Genomic DNA, 17,279 nt, shown 5'->3' with positions numbered 1-17,279 from the left:
AAGGAGGAGATCAAGGTGCACCAGAAAATTGCGACCGCTCTCACATCCTTCAACCCGCCGACCTTATCTTTGAAAATTTGGACTTTAATACTGAAGATCTTGTCAAAACAATATATACACTTTTTTCATGGTCTGCTTGTGACGCTGGCCATTTTTTTCTATTCTATTACTTCGATATTGGGAAAAGTTTTCGAGGATCTTGGGGACCATAAGCACAATCTTTTTAATTCAAAATTACATGGTTTCAGGAAAGGTCACTTTTGCGTTAGTCAACTATTCGCACATTTCGATGATACTCTTTAGCTACTACAATGTTTATACGTTGTATCTTGGAGGAAGGTTGTATCCGGACTTTGCTAAAGCGTTTAACAAGGTTGACTTTAGCATTGCTCTATTAAAGCTGAAAAAAAATGATGACGTGGTAAACTATATAAATGGGTTAAGTCTTTCCTACAAGCCAAAACCAAACTGTTATTGCCAATGCACTATGATTCTTTACGCCCTTAAAAAGCGTTTTAAGCCTCATATATTTCTAATACTAATGAGACACATAAACTCAGATATCATTTTTTGAAACATTGTGTAGTTTCGCTGATAACACCCGCATTTCCATAGAGATTAAATCAACATATGACTCCACACATTTGCAAGCAGATTTTGACATTGTTTATAAATGGACATTCGACAATAATGTATCCTTCATCAAGAGCGCCAAATTTAAACTCATTCGATGCAGCTAAAATAGCCTTTGTTACTCTATGTAAATCTGAAATAAATGAAAATCCACGTTTATTCACACTATTTTTGTCATTCTGATTTACCCAGAACTGCACGTATGTGCTGACATCCTTTATGGATGACTCCATATAAGATATGCGTGAAGTTTAACTTTAGCAGTCTGTATTCTACGTAGAAGCCCTTTGAAATCCGTATAAATTGAGAATTAAGAATATCATCAAACCCTTTTTTGCAGAATTCGCGACATTCTAATTCTCGCTAAAATTAGTAGTTGCCAACTCCGCGAAAAATTTTTTAACAAAAAAAATTAAATTCCTGAGGCATGGAGCCCTTAAAAACAGTCAGAGATTTCTTGCCTTGAGGCTATTTAATGGAGCTACTTAAGAAGAATAGATTGTACACAAGGTAAAAACTATTATGAAACTCTCAAATGGTTAAAGATGTATTTACTACAACGACGTAGAGAAAGAATTTGTAGAAGGCCTTGTCCCCGATTTTGGTACTAGTCACAAACCAATAAACTACTAGATCCCACCATGTAGAGGCAGACTATACAAGCTCCCTTCTGCTGTCCCAAAAATTTTGTATTGCAACCCGGGTCATTTTTGGCAAGAATCTTCAACACACTTCCCCTAAAAATGCATGACCATTTTGGAAATATCAATTCCTTCAAAAATCTGTTAGACAAATTCTTGTCCACTGTTTCTGATGAGCTCTCCGTACCAGGTCACAAAAAAGAAGAGTAGCTGATACAAAAGCCTAGTTAACATAATGCATCATGTTTCGGCTGCTTCTCGTGCCCAACCTTTTAAAGCACGTAAAGTTGAAGTCGTCGGCGCCATCGACATAGACGACTAGAAGACAGATAGATTATCAAAGGTATAAAAGGAAAAGAAACCTGAATTTCGCATTTATGCTTTGTCTCACTGCTTATAATCACAAGGAACAAAAACCGCAGCTCAAAAATTATTGGTTGCCAAAAATTGGTTAACAAACTCGCAGATTTTAGTAGTGTTGCTTATAACCTGGTTGCGTACAAAGTTTCTGAGCTTTGCGCGATTTTTTAGTTTTCACAGATTATCAGTTTTTCTTCTGGCAATTGTTTTATTAAGGATAACACCGAAGTTTTTTGGATATGTGTCTTGGTATAATACACTGTCCATACAAGGAATGAAGTTTTCTGTGTAAAGTGATAGCTTTCCGTCTAAATACTTTAAAATGAAATGAAAAAAGTTTAATTTTATCCACACTTCAATTGCATACCTATTTTTGTACAAAAATTGTATATATTGCAACAAAAAAATTTGAAACCCACTAGGGAGACTTTGGAGAAAAATCGCATTGGATGGTAACAAAAAACTTTTGGAATTAGCTTGCCAGGTTTCTTATAGAATAAAACAGTAATATGAAATTGCCTTGTAAATTTAACTGTAATTTTCAAAATATTTTTAAAGCAGGGCCAGCTATTAGATTCTTAAAGATAAGGGGGAGGGGAAGGGGCAACAGTTAAAACAGAGTCCAAGAGCCACTGTTGTTTCTGCGTAGCGAAAATTTTAAAATTATTTTTATCAAAAAGTTGGAAAGTGGTTTGCAGGCCCTAAAAGGAAATCTAATATATATACATTGGAAAAAAATGCTCCTGTTCTATTAATAAATTTAGTTTTCCTTAGATCCACAATAATGCATGTAAAACCACTTGCAGATATTGACAATGCTATCACCTTCAGTTTCGACTCCAGACAATGGATGAGAATCTTCTGGATAAAAAAGTAACTTTGCAACTTTATTGTTAGCCTTTAACAATCTGTAGTATGCTTTACCCTGCGATGGTGGTACTCGAGCATCTTTGCCTCCTATACAGAGCAGAACTGGTGCATTGACATTTTTTAAATGTATAATTGGAGACTTTTCAAGCATTGACTGGTAAGCACCACCTGTTGGCAATATGTCTTGTGTATAAGAAAGACCAGATTCAACATATGTCCAATCTGGAATATCAGAGCTAAGCGTCATTGATGTGATATCTATGACAGGATTCCTTGTTGCAGCAGCCCGATAGAAGGTAGGATATTGACCAATCAAATGAGTTGTAATAAATCCTCCATGAGATCCACCAGTAATAAAAATATTTTTCATATCAATCTTTCCATCCATAGAGTCAATAAACTGCAACACAAAATTTTGGGTTTCCTTGATATCTTGGGTGCCAACGTTTCCTAGCAATGATTTCAACGACTCTGTTGAGAAACTAGTTGAACCACGATAATTTACCAGAAGTACAGCATAACCAAGTTTACAGAACACTCGAGCATCTCGATTATAATCATCAGTATACACGGCATGAGGCCCCCCATGTACTGCAACAACTAATGGTAACAACTTATTTTCAGAACTGCTTGGTATGATGTAGTGTGATATAATCCCATGATCATTTGTAATGCATCCATATTTAATGTTATCAACATTTGTTCCGATCTCTCTAATAATTGACACTAAAGGCAATTGAAATTTTATAACTTGGAGCAGTGCAGATTGTGACTCAAGCTTCATGTGTGATGTCAAAATGAGATTAGCATAAACTCCAAGCACTGATGTACAGCCTGTCATACTATGCAGTTCACCAGTTAAAATGTTTATAACACAGGCATATTGACTTGCTTGATATGTTATAGGTAAAGCTATATGAACATCATCTTCCAACCAGCAGTTTTTAGGTAATTGATGACAGTATAATTCAACCGGTTTTTCTTGAAATGTTTTAACTGAATAGACTCTACTCAAAACGTTTTGCTCAAAGTCATACAACATTAAAGTTTCTGCACTTCGATGAGGATCTCCATGTCCACTAAGAATTTTCTGTAGAAATATCACCTTTGTTTTGCACTTGTTTAAACGTGGGGAATAACTGGTTGACAATAGTTCATTTGTTAGTGATAAAACACTTTCTTCATCACCCAGTGTTATTTGGTATATTGCACTGACACGGTTTTCACAATAAATACGCCCAAGTCGAAAAGGTTCCTGCTGAATCCCTTCAAATATTAATGAATTTTTAGGACCCCATTGTGGCTGAGCTGGACATATTCCTTCAGGAATACCTTTAACAATCTTAAGTGTTTCTTTTGAAATATTCACAACACAAATAACTGTGTTGGTAACATCGGTCAGTAATTCTCCCCAAGACTCCTCATAATTGTATTTTATACCTCTTTCAGGTTGTTTTGCTTGATCATCATCGGAAGGAACTCTTGTAAAAAAGCCAATGCTTTTTTCTTTTTTCATTTCAGCAACATAAACAATTCTTGTTTCATCTTCTGACCATTGCAGTGAACCAAAAGTTTCATCAGCATGCACCTGACCATGCTTATCATAAGATGACAGATTCATAGTTGTTTGTAGTTTTGTTCCCGATTTAGACCATATCTGCAATACATACTCATTCTTTTTCGTATCAGGATTCGAAACTTTTTTTATTGTCGCTCGTAAACTTGACGATGGAGACACAGCTTCTAATATAACATCTGCAGAAAGAATTGGAAATGTCGCGATTGCTTTTAAACTAGGATTACTACCATCTTCATACTTGTAGAATGTAGAAAATTTGTTACTTTCAGAGGTTTCGTAAACATTTCTCTTCCATGAAACAGTGATAAAGGTTTCATTTTGTGTAGACTTCTCAGAACCTACTACAGCTTTAGTGATCGTAGGTAAAGTGCATTCTTGCACCACTTGTGTGATTCTGTGTATTTTGCCAGTCTCCATGGATTGTGATTGCTCTGTGCGAGTGTCTGTAGATCCAACAACTTTCACTTTGGGCTCAAAAAAGCAAGGGCGTCTCACATTGATAGCAGCGCTGTTCTGCCCGGATAATGAACTTTGGCCTGATTAAGTACGGCAGCTTGCCCCGGTTAAGAACAGGGCAGAAAATACATAATCAGGGCAACATAATCGGGACAGGCCAACTTATTACTCAAAAAATATTATTTGGCACTTATAAAAGGAACATAATCAGGGCAGTTTATATACGACAGTGTAATATTATTTCTCACTTATTATAGAACGAACATAATCGGGGCAGGCCGACTTATGTATGACAGTCAAATATTATTCGACAATTATAGGACTTAAATAAAACAAATATAATTGGGGCTGACTGCTTTTATATCATTCGTGGCAAATACTAAATTTTGGGATTCGCAAGTTTAATAACTTTTCACCAAAATTAATTCCCGCAAAAAGAAGAATTTAGGTTCCGTGAAATTTAGTTGCTTCAAGAAATGTATTTACTACAAGGGTAGTTTATACTAAGAATTACGTCGACACGTTGCTTCAAAGTATATTATGTTGAAATGTATTTACTACAAGGGTAGTTTATACTAAGAATTACGTCGACACTTTTTTGTTTTGCCATGTCTAGTTTTTAGGGGTGTTCTATCTTCCAGAGAATGTTTAATTTACAAAAGCTTGAAGAAAATGCCAATCACAGCCTGTCTCCCAGCTATTTATATCAGCGTTCATAATCCGGTCACCACGACATAACAGTGCAAAAAAAACATAATCGGGCCGTGCGTACATAATCCGGCTGTCCCGGTTGTAAACAGGTCGTTTTCGCAATCTGGGCAGAACAGCGCTTTTGAGTGCCCTTCTTCTGCATGCTTTTTTAAGCCGTCCCTCTCCTGCACGGAAAGCAGAGGTCAAGTGGAGCCGGCGCGCACAACTTAAACTTGAAAACAAAAACAAAAAAAAAAAAACAAAGAAAAACTAAGGACCCACAATATAAAGGGGATCGGGGCATGGCCTCTCCCGCTTTTTTGCTAATGTGAAACATCAATGTATGTCCTGTGTGTTTCCAACAACAAAAAAAGAAAATACTGTAAGCGTTTTTCAAACCCATTCCAAAAACGCTACAGACCCTGGGATTAAGGTTATTGGAAAGGCATTTCCTGTAATCTGGGATCTTCAAACGAAAAGGTTTCCCTGGGCTGACAGTGCTGTCACACGTAGATAATAGCAAGTAATTTCCGAACTTAATTTTTTCGTGGACCTCTGCTACTTCCAAAACGTGTCCAGGCCCCTAAAACAAAAATTAAACAGCAATGAATTTTCATAATAACTAAAATGTGTCGTTTTTATTTTCTAAAAAGTTCATTTTGCAAGAGTTTTTATCACCTTTCAACGGTAGCCTCTCATCGATAGAGACACTATATTAATTGATACAGACTTTTATCGAAACATTCTATAAGGCGGGGATGACAACAAAACATTAAAATATCCGAAATACACATTTTTACAGGTAAATAATTTGTTTTGTAAGAAGTTCAGCTTGAGGCAAGATGTTCTTATTTATTTAGCCTCAAATGTTATATTTGTGTTCTTCTTAAAAATAGGGAAATATATAGTGAAATTACTAATGATGAAGAAAATAGATCTTGAAGTTTTGCTGTTGTCCTTGCGAAAACCTACATGCACAGAATACGAAGCTGTTTGAAAGTATTCGTATTCTAGACTCACATTATTTCGTTTTTATAATTTCTAACTTTTGGCGTAATTTTGCAGATAGGTTCGCAGAAATTTAATTTCACAAAATTCTTTGATTTTTAGGGATAATCTGCTTGACAGATTAACATGTATCCATGAATAGATTTTTTTGCAACCTCGTTATTTTTAGTTTCCTTCAAAAATTTGTTTGCTCAATTTATTTTTTTCTTTGGAGGGTGCATATTCAGTTTTTTGAATTCAAAGAGTAGAAACTGGTCAATACGAATTCAATCAAAACCTCTTTTCAAAATACCGATTTCGTTGTTCCCAAAAACAATTTTTCGATTGTAAAGGTTGAAAAAGGCTGTATCTCAAGGCTGGAGGTCGGAAACAAGTAAAGTTTTTTGAAACCTCTTCCAAATGACTGAATTGGTTACGGTTGCCGAAATCCATAGACTCGGCGGCGCATATTTTAGACGAAGCGTTTACTTTTAACACTCGACATTTTCGGAAAACCAAAGTGAAAATTATTTAAAACTACATTTAGAAATATAGCTAATAACAAAAGTAAACTGTATTGATGCTACTTGAAAAAAAATAATATGTACAATTTCATTGACCATTTTATTATATATTTTAATTGCAGGAACTGATGCAACGTGCTCGGAAATTGTCTACTCTCTTCTCCTATCAGCGTTTTGTGCACAGCTGACAAACTTTGATCTACACGAGTTGACAACTTAGTTTCCAGGAAACGGGGATTAATTTGTATTTCATCATATCATGACGAAGCTTGCTCTACCCCAAATATGTTTGACATGGTATACGTTTCCACTCAGGTCCACACAACACCTTTGTATAATACATTCTTGGACCCTGAATCAACTAATGTTGGCCAAACATACATCTTTATTTTATTGTTTTTATCAGAAGAGGCGTGAAATCGAGTATGCATAGTTTGAGAAAATTTATCATGGCTGTGCTCTAATTCCATTGGAGGAATTTGATTAACCATTGACCACGCGACACGACAACAATCCGTAGTGTATGCAGCAATCCCAGGCAGTCTGGAAAGACTTGGAAATTCAGGCAGCAGTTGTACTAGTTGGTCCTGAACATCCTGAAAGCAATAAAAATAATAAATAATTTTATCGTTACAACCTTCAAAATAATTTAGTTGGTAAGTGCAATAGTCTTATTAGCACAACTCCGTCCCTAGTCTTTTTTCTTTAATTTTGATATGAGTAGAGCGTCCGGTTGCATTTAAAACAGCAAAAACAAACACTGGGAGCGAGGAATTAGTCTCTTGCTGATTACATATGGTCCGTGAAAATACACACGAAAATACAAAATGTGAATTATTCTTAACCCAATCGTTTTAACCAAGCTTGTCAAAAATTCGTTCCTTATAAGAATTCAAACGAAACTGAAAACACATATTACTTACTCGAACAACTGGTTCAACATTGAACGTTTGTGTTGTAGATTGAAAATACGTAGTAAGAAAAGTAATGGCAGAAGCAAAAGCATCTTTCTCGGTTGCCGGATGTTTATCTGGCACGCCCAGAAGTCTTCGTACGTTCAGCTTGAGTTGGTGCAAATAATCATATGAAACTTTGTACGAAGCCTAGATAATGTAAGAAATATTTTGTTACAGTTTCAAATAAACCAACTCTGCGTTTCTAATCGTACATTTAACGCTCTCTTCGCAGTCGATTTTAACGATTGCTTCTTTTTGGCGTTAGGTTTAAAATGTCCGCGGTCAAACTATCACATGTAAACACCGATCTTTATGTTTGACTTGCTCTTTAGCTCGTTTTTTTAATTCTTAGCGACAAAAATCAGCCCTTTTTTTGGAATTATTTTGTTCAGTACGAACTTTTGTCAAAAATAACTCAAATAAACTCAAATTGCAAAAATTCTATTGTGGCGATAGTGACGTACGTCAATTTTTCACAATTGTCGGAATAACAACCATTACCTAAAATCTTAGAAGATACAAAAAAAGAAGAGTGTTTGTATGATATTAACTATGAACACACTTACCACCATAATGCCGTATAATATTTTTTGTTTCATTTCTTGATGTTTTCCATACTTTGAGAGACCAGCTATTTGATCAAGATCATCCATCGCATCAATACGACCTTGGGTATACAGCAAACCGTATCTTTCTATAATTTGCGTTGGGCGTGTACCTCCCTTTGAAAGGTCTTCAAACCGTCCGCTCAATTGTACTTGATTTTGTATGTCCTGTGTTACTCTGTAAGTAGAAAATTTTAATAAGGTGAGACAAAATAATGACACACGTGCCTGTAGGGGTGGGAAGGTTTCAGTAGATATATATATATATATGCTCTTTCATTAATCTGGAAGAATGCACTTATCTTTTAATGAGCATATAGTAAATTTCCACTTACGCTTAGCATGCTTGAATTTTTCATTTTGAGCCAGAAATTATGCTTATTTCAAGGAGACATGTTTTTCATTTTTCATGTCATTCATCATTCAAGGAGACACATTTTCCCTTTGCCCCTGATATTGATAGGTTTCATCTTTGAAAATGTTGGTATTCAGTATCCAACTTTGAAAAGCCGAATTTCTGAGCTTCAAGGTATGCTTAGCGCAATGATTATTTTAGGAGATTTTGAGCTTACGTATGTTTTTAAAGAAATGCTTATAAAAAAATTAGTGTAGTACTGGAAAGAATTCATCCAGGAAAGACCTCTATTAAAGATTTAGTCAAGATTGAACATGTAATTTGATAAAGGCTCTAATTCACCAGTTTAAATCACAAAAAAATTTCCTTTCTTAGTCACCAACTGTACCAGTTAACATGTTTAGGGACACAAAATAATCTGAGAAAGGTTGCAAGATTAGAAAAATGCTCAAACACGCGGTTATTTAAATCAAACTAGGGTGGAGAACAAAATCATCTATGAAGAAACATAATTCAACAGCGAAGGAGAGCAATGTCGTACCTATCACCCAGGTCTTTTTCTTTGGATTTTAATTTTCGAATTGTATCATCAGCTAGAGCAAGTTGTTCTTGCAGACCTTTTACAGTGCGTTTCATTCGTTCCATGTCCATATATGCGTCGTTCGGTGTCCCGCCAGTCATTCTGCGAGCTCCACGTGGAACTAAAAATAAAAAAAATAAAATGTCAACGTCTTACTGAACGTGGTCCTTCTTGCTTTCTGAGGTCATTGTTAAAAGATGTTGTTTAATTTGGTGTTCATGGAGCTTATACTTTCTACATTTTGTCACCAATAAGTTTTAACAAACGAAGTTGAACGTATTTAGAACACTTTCGGTAAAGCCTAAATTTGGTAGCAGTTATCACTAAATATATTGAAAGATCATGTCAAAACCAAATCACGCAAATATGCTTGTCCCTTGCAATAAAACTTTCATTGCAAACATAATCACAAATTATTATTATTCGTCTCGATAATTAAGAAGTTAAATTACTTAACGTAGGATACAAAATATAGAGTAACCGAGACATAATATTATAAACAAAACCTTGTGGTTTAGGTTCTTCTGTAACCGTGTATGAACGCTGTGAAGCAAGTCGAATTTTTTTATTTGATTTGCTCATGATTCCTTGTTAAAAAAACTTCAGCATGTATTATTACAAAAAATAAAAACAAAATTCTCTTGGATATCAAAATATCTCCAGCTTTGGTGAAAATAGTTTATCACGTCGTTCAGAGAGGTTTAAACACCGCCATCTCATGCTTGCTTTTATATCAACATTAGAAAAAATATAAAGTTTTTAATAAACCACGTTGCTTCTACAGGATGTATTGTCAATAGATAATACATGAAAGCTATGAGGCCATAGAAAATTTTAATATATATAACCCTTTTCATCTGATTAGGTGCTCTTTTATAGGTATGTAAAGTAATTTAGAAATATTGAACTAAACGGAACTTAATCTTTGCACTTTCCTTCATTAAGAAAATGTGTATTAAATTTATAGAGAACTATGAAAAACAATAACAAAAGAACTGAACAAAATAAACTCACTTGTTCCACCAACTGGCCTGATTTGTTGTTGCTGTTGTTGAGCCATGTATTGTGCCTCGATTAACTGCTGTGCACGGATTGCGTTGGGATCAGGTCCTCTTGTATTTGTAAATCTGCCTCCAGGGTTACTTTGTCTTCTCATCCTATCTTCTGTGTAATACTGCATAACGGATTTCCAATTTTTGATATAATTATGTTTCTAAGATATTTCTGAATAGAATATTGAAAGAAATCAATGGAGTGAGAAGGTAATGAATCCGTTGTTTCGTTGTAAACAGTACAGTAACGATAGTGCTGTTGTTGACAGAAATTATATCTGTGAATATTTCGGAAGTAATTTGTTTCTCGATTAGCTAGGAAATGTGGTTGTTCACTTCGTGCTCTGGGGTCGTGGTAATTGTGAAAAAAACATATGCACATGTAAAGTTCATATGGAGGTAAATATTGGAGATTTTCGCCACATGGAATTATGGGTTGGACCTCTTACGTTTGGGTTGGACCTCTTATGCTTGTATTTTAGGCTGATCTAAACTGGGTTAGTTTTTATAACAACCTGGTGCATTAACTCCGTCACTTGTAAAAAATTATAGCCAAGTAAGTATGTGTTCTATACTTAACCACAGAGTCGAATAAAAAAAATAAAAAATAGACAGTAAGTTGCTAACTATGTATGATGAACAATTGATGTGTTGCTTCTTGTGAGATCAATTAACTGAAGGAAGGCAAAAAAACGTTTGCTTGACATACACCTAAATAGTTAGTCAACAAGAAAAAAAGATAACTGTGACAACAAAACCCGACAGCAAAATAACAAAAACAACAAAAACAATAACAATCACAGATCGGAAGCATAAAAACAACATACAGAACAACTGGAGTTTAGATTGCCAACCCTGATAAAAAACAAAAAACAATAAAAACAAAGTTTTTTCACGATAGTCATCAAATTGTTATGACACAGTCGCATTCTTCGTTACTATGGAGATCTTTATCAACGCGTCTGTTATCGAAAAACAGAACGAAGATACTTTAAGAAGACACATATATAGAATAGATGGTGCTGAAATAATAGTTACTATATATTCTTACCATATCGATATAGAAGTGATTTTCTTGGTCCTAATATACTTATAGAGAAATTAAGACAGCTGCCAATTGCGACATGGCCGAACGATTTTCTTCTATGAAAAAAGGACTACTTAGCTTTTCATAAGATTTAGTAGAAAAAGTGCTTCGTCAATGAACATGCTCAAAGTCTATGCTTCTAGAAGTTGTCTTTAGTTCTAATGGCTAATAGTCGTCTAATCTGCTGACATAAGTGTCGTTTGGTACAACTGAAAAACACAACTAAAATTATGAACTTGAACTGAAATCATTGAACTCAACTGGACTGAAGTTATTTAAACGTGGTGAAAGCATCCATGATATCCTTACATATTGTGTATAATTACATTTTATGACCACAGAACGTAATTTAAACATGAAAGCAACATGTGGTAACAACCAGTAATGAAGTCATTAAGGTCCAGGATAATCTGGAGAATAAAATGATTCCGTAATATCCATGGACTTATGCAGAAAATAAACTAAAACAGGAAACGAAATTAAAAATAAAACAAACATTTTCTAAAGTTAAAAAAATGGGAATTGTATTCTTTAAGTAAAGTGGTATTTTGAATACAACCAAGGAAAACATTAACGACAAACAAAACAAACAAACAAGGAAAACAACAATAATAAATGACAACAACAACGTACAAACAAAACAGGAAAACAATAATAGCAACAACAACAACATACAACAAGGAAAACAACAACAACAACATCAACAAAATCAAACAAACAAGGAAGACAGCAATGACAACAAACGAACAAGGAAAACAACAACAACAACAATAACAACAACAACTACTAAATTTAAAGAACACAAAAATAAAGCACGCCACGGTTCCACAAATTCATAATTTTTTTCCACATCTATCACACAACAGAAAAATTCAAATTAATAAGAATGTAGAAAAGGACTATCATAAAATTATTCTTATGCAACAAACAATAGTGTAACCAATTACTCCTGTAATTAATGTCACAGAAGTCAATAATCTAATGGAAGTTGACGCTTATTTCCTTTTCCCAAGGAACTTCGAATAAAAATATAGTTGAAAAAATAACATTAATGTTAAAAGAGAAGTTATAAAAGATGAATACAATTTAAAAATATACTTTGGCGGGGTGTAACTGATGCATTAAGATACCCGGTTTAATAAATTAATTAAAGCTACGTTTTCAGAAACTGTAAGTTTAGAAATGTTTTTTGATTTCCTTTAGCGATAAAATTAAAAGCCCTGGGTGAAAAAAAATTTTCAACTGACCAATTAAAATTTCTTACCACGAAACATTTTTTTTTAAATTCTTGTCAACAGCTTGCAAAATTAGCTAGCTACACAACATTCCACTCATAATAACAACATTTACATCAACAACAACATCACAACACAACAAAAATGGTAGACACTGGAATTTTCAACCTGTTTGAATACAAAAAAAAAATATTAGGAATTCAAGCTAAGTTTTACTTGTGAAGACATCCCGATTCAAGTTTTGAAATCACATTACACTTTTTTTATAAGAATAACAAAATTTTGACCAGGGTGGTCATTATTGTTTTGAACCTGAAATTCCAGTCTGAAATGGTTATAAAATAAATATTCTTATAAAACATCGTGTACACGTTGTGCTCTAGACTTGTATCCAAAATAACAAAATCTTAAGCACGAAAACACGGAACAAGATTCTCAAAACTCAAAGTCAAAGATACTTATTACGATTGGTGAAGACTTTTTGAAAAAACAGGAAAAAACACATTTTTTTTACTTGTATGATTGAGATCAACTAAGATATTTAATAATTGTCTTATTAAAGATGACAAGTTTGCTAATAAGCAGTAATTTGATAATAAGCTTTATTTGTTTTCCTTACAATGCCAAAAAGAATGGGACAACTACGCTTTTTGTAAATAAAACGCAATATTATCTCGACACAAGGTCTTTTAGGATTCGCTTCTCTATAGATTACATTAGCCTTTTTTATAGAAGACAAACCTTGTCATCCATTCTCATTCCTGCAAGTAGTGGCGATTATATCGATCATGTTCTTCGATTAATTCGATTTCAATACAGTTTAGTGTGAACATTCGTAGTTTTTTTCGCTATCCTTGCCTTCTCTAAATTGTTAACCGAATTTGAAAACGCATGCGTACTGTATTTTAAAATACAAAAACTGTATGATTTACACACGCATGCGTTTAAACAATATCATTCAAGCTTACAAAAAATAACAGTAAACAAAAACAGTAAAAACGCATGTCGCACAATATATGACAAGGAAAGATACAGTCCAACCATTATATGAAATAAGGACCTTGAGTATCTATAAACTGATTATACACCAGTTCCTCTTATTTATGTATAACATTAGGAATGGCAATGTACCCAAGGCCTTCATAAATCAGTTTCTAGAAATAAACACAGGTATTACACTAGATGTTCAATAAACAATTTTAACATTCTAAAGACCTTACTAGTGACCAGTGGATACTCACTATCTTATTGTGGGCCATTATTATGGAACACAATCTTAGATAAAGACAAAAAATCTATTTGCTTGTTGACGCATTTTAACCACAAACATTTCTTGTTATTTAATAATTTTGATTATTCGCAACGTTTTTAGTATTACGTTTTTGTAATTCTCTAGAGGAATTGTTAAAATTTTCATTACGTTAGTTGTAACCTCCTCTCTTGAACCTCTCTCAACTAGATGGGGCTTGATGATAAGAAAAAATATGTCTTCTACTTGCTCCAGTCATTATTTGATTGTAAAAACGAAAACATGTAAAAAAAAATATTTTGACGAAAATAGATGCATACATACATACAAAAAATATTATAGTGCTTGCCTTACCACAAGTGACAACATCCAGAAAAAAAATTATAGTCACTTGTAACGTGTCTTCTTCATGAATTCTATCCATATTGTGCGGAAAACAATTTAAAATGATTAAAATATATATATACTATTTAAATATAAAAACTCGTCGCAGCCCCTTCACCTCCGCATTCTTGACCTTTCATAATGTTTTCTCAACATTACATACATACTTATTTTGTCTATTCTATACAAAGAGGGGAGCAAACCCACTATCTATCGTATACACTTAGCTATACACAGAGCAAGAAATTAAAAAGTGACACTTGGAAAGACTTACAATATTCCTGACGTTTATAACTGATTTTTATTCTTTAAAATTCAAACTGTCAAAGCATAAAATAATACGCTTTTCGTGTTTATGCAATAAATTAAAAATTCAAAGCAAAAAAAAAAATATGATGATCACATAGAGAAACAGGAGTAATCAACTCTCATCGACATTACACGGCAGCCGAAAAGGATTGCTTCTATTGCTAATCAATAATCCTCCATATTTAGAAAGAATGTATTGATAAGAAATTACTCACAGTGTAGCGACATCAGTTAAAATTATGAAACAGTTTTCACCATGAACGATCCTTCGTGAAGTACATAATTAGTTACAAATATTATTACATAATTAATAGCGTTACCATGCGAACAAATAATTAATTACCAAGCTTGTAACACAAAAATTTGTAATGTTTTTAATTATGTAGGGTGTCCACGTGAAAACAACAGGGCGTCACCTGGAAGGTTGAGCAGATTGTCACAAACTTCACCAAATCGGTGCTACTGGAAGTTTCAATTCAAGTAAGGTGGATATTGATGTCGAATTATCGAAGGGTCGGAACGAACAAACAAACAAAAAAGGAATAAAAGACGGTCACGTAGTCACACAAAGATATAGAAACAAATCTTTTAATTTTTTTGTTTAGTAGGAATAAGAAAAAGAAAAGAAAATAATTAATTACGTTTAACTTTTCGTCGTAAAAGTCGCACAACCAATAAGGTTTTCTTTTAAAAATCATTCAGGTTTCGAGAAATGGCACCATAAGCTGTATGCGAATATAAAATAAAAAAAGATTGAAAAAAATATACTGCTAGCAGTATTCGACTTGTAATCATAAGGTTACAAGTCCTTAGTTCAATACACTTTAAATTTAATATAAGGTTGTATGTTCGAGTCCCTTCTTCGGCGCACTTTAAATAAAGTGTTGTCAGCCTATTTGGAACCATTTACTGACCGATAAACAGCTTGTCGGGCAGGTAAGCAAGTCAGAGAAGGTTGGTTAGAGCATTATTATACGTATCCCTGGCGGTAACATAGTCAGAGGGGAGAAAGAGCCAGCCTTCAGGATGGAATTCCCAAGAAAGTTAAACGTCCCTCCACTTACTACTCGTACAAGAGATTTTGAATTAGATAAAACAAAGAAAATAATGAACTATAAAAGCAAAGAGACACAGTCTAATTTTGTTTTTTAAGATGTTCTTATAAATCAAACCATGAGTGACATGATTCTAATGTTTTTGAAGATAATGTAAAAAAAAAAAAAAGAAAAAAAAAATATTTATATATGCTTAAAGAAGCGAGCGTTTTTATAAATGCATTCTACGTGATCACATGATTTTAAAGTTAAAGCAAGTTTAAAGATATTTTGAAAGTTTAGGCGTGAAACCTATTTTATACCTTGAAGATGAATGTAGCAATACTCCTTATGTTTTTTAAATAAAAACAAAACAAACAAGTGTACGCAGGAATGTTCCCTCTGATAAAACCTTTATAGCTATATACTTTATAAAAACAAAACTTTTACCTTTTTCAACTTGTTATTCTTTAAACTAAACTTTTATTCTTGCAGAAATGTTATCAATTTATTTTTATATACAGTTTAACACATAATAAAACGTAGCTAAATCTTTGTAAGAGTTTGTTAACAAAAAAATCACATTAAAAAGATTTTTGCAGACGTTACTAAGTAAATATAAACAGTGTCTACAATTTAAGCTTTTTAACAAGAAGAATGTGATTGCTTTTTTATAAGTTTTATTAATCTGTAAATCCAAACAAAAACAACAACAACAACAACAACAACAACATCAAACAACAGTAATAATTCATTCCACTCCCATAGTAACAGTTGCTCAGTCTAGAGTTATATTTTCTTTTTTTCCCAGGCGCCGCTCCTGTAGCTAAAATTAAAATAATTACCGTTTTTTAATTGGCGCTCTATTCTTAAGTCCTACACACACAAATTTAACCACAAGGTTAAATTCTTCTCCTTTATTTTTGGCAAAATCTCAGCCTCTTTCAAAAAAGCGTTTATCAGCAACCAATTCCTAAGAGTCTTGGCCCAACATTAGGGCAAAAGTTTTGCAACTTTTCTAGCATGCTTTAGACTTCACATCCCCTTTCATAAACACTTTTCACCAAGTTAACAACATCCCAATTGGGCAATGACAAATCTACTCAGAACCAGTTTACTCAGAACCATATGAGTTTAAACATCATTAAAATGTACATAAAGTATCATGGTCGGGTTCACAAACCCAGTTAAGCATCCAGCTAGGCTACATAAAGGTCCAAAAGGTCCTATTCCCTTAGCAACCTAAGGGCTAACCCCAATAGCGAGGTTGCTTAAAACCATAAATGCGTTTAGGCATTTTAAATTTATTTCGCAAATAATGGAAACATTTTTAATCGTTGTTGAGCAGAGTGCTGAGTTTCGTCATACGCAATTATAATAATTATGAAATGGTAGACTGATAATTAGTTATTTCCCATTTCGTTTCCAGTCCTAGTAAATTCTTAATGACTTCGTAAGTGAGCTCATGTACATGAAGAAATAAATAAAAACATAACATAGTAGTTTTTTTGAAACACAACACAGAATTTTTTTTTTTTTTTTTAATTTCTTTTTATTCGCAAACACAATTTTCCTCATAAAAGTGTATGACCTGCTTCTTGATTTTTGACTTTTTGTGAAATCTTCAAAAATTTCATCCTGTGTTCTAAATAAAAGGTCTGCAAAAACAGAGACCTTGGGCGTTTTTTTTTTT

At 33.5% G+C, this 17,279-nt stretch overlaps 2 protein-coding genes across 3 annotated transcripts; both read right to left on the bottom strand.

The window, feature by feature from the left end:
* Positions 1-1,971: 1,971 nt before the first annotated feature.
* Positions 1,972-4,607, bottom strand: LOC130645217 (acylamino-acid-releasing enzyme-like). Its single transcript, XM_057451131.1, has one exon. The coding sequence runs from the start codon at positions 4,498-4,500 to the stop codon at positions 2,395-2,397; it is 2,106 nt and encodes a 701-aa protein (XP_057307114.1). The 5' UTR covers positions 4,501-4,607; the 3' UTR covers positions 1,972-2,394.
* Positions 4,608-6,766: 2,159 nt separating this feature from the next.
* LOC130645224 (mitochondria-eating protein-like) lies at positions 6,767-16,053 on the bottom strand. Of its 2 annotated transcripts, XM_057451141.1 has the most exons (6): positions 16,037-16,053; positions 10,251-10,460; positions 9,198-9,357; positions 8,263-8,479; positions 7,664-7,843; positions 6,767-7,336 (listed from the first exon to the last, which is right to left on the bottom strand). In XM_057451141.1, exons 2-6 carry the CDS (start codon positions 10,414-10,416, stop codon positions 7,052-7,054), a joined length of 1,008 nt encoding a protein of 335 aa, XP_057307124.1. In that variant the 5' UTR covers positions 10,417-10,460; positions 16,037-16,053; the 3' UTR covers positions 6,767-7,051. The 2 variants fall into 2 exon arrangements, with proteins under 2 accessions (XP_057307124.1, XP_057307123.1); XM_057451140.1 differs by lacking the exon at positions 16,037-16,053 and having other exon boundaries at positions 10,251-11,035.
* Positions 16,054-17,279: the final 1,226 nt, after the last annotated feature.

Source organism: Hydractinia symbiolongicarpus, chromosome 5, assembly GCF_029227915.1.
Source record: "Hydractinia symbiolongicarpus strain clone_291-10 chromosome 5, HSymV2.1, whole genome shotgun sequence".
In the NCBI taxonomy this organism is placed as follows: domain Eukaryota; kingdom Metazoa; phylum Cnidaria; class Hydrozoa; order Anthoathecata; family Hydractiniidae; genus Hydractinia; species Hydractinia symbiolongicarpus.
This window is presented reverse-complemented; position numbering and strand designations above follow the sequence as displayed.

Coding starts and splice junctions, on each gene's coding strand:
- LOC130645217 (XM_057451131.1), bottom strand. CDS start 4,500: ATGGAGACTGGCAAAATACACAGAATCACACAAGTGGTGCAAGAATGC.
- LOC130645224 (XM_057451141.1), bottom strand. CDS start 10,416: ATGCAGTATTACACAGAAGATAGGATGAGAAGACAAAGTAACCCTGGA. Junction 9,358..10,250: donor CAGGCCAGTTGGTGGAACAA/GTGAGTTTATTT, acceptor TTTTATTTTTAG/TTCCACGTGGAGCTCGCAGA. Junction 7,844..8,262: donor TATTATACGGCATTATGGTG/GTAAGTGTGTTC, acceptor TACATTATCTAG/GCTTCGTACAAAGTTTCATA.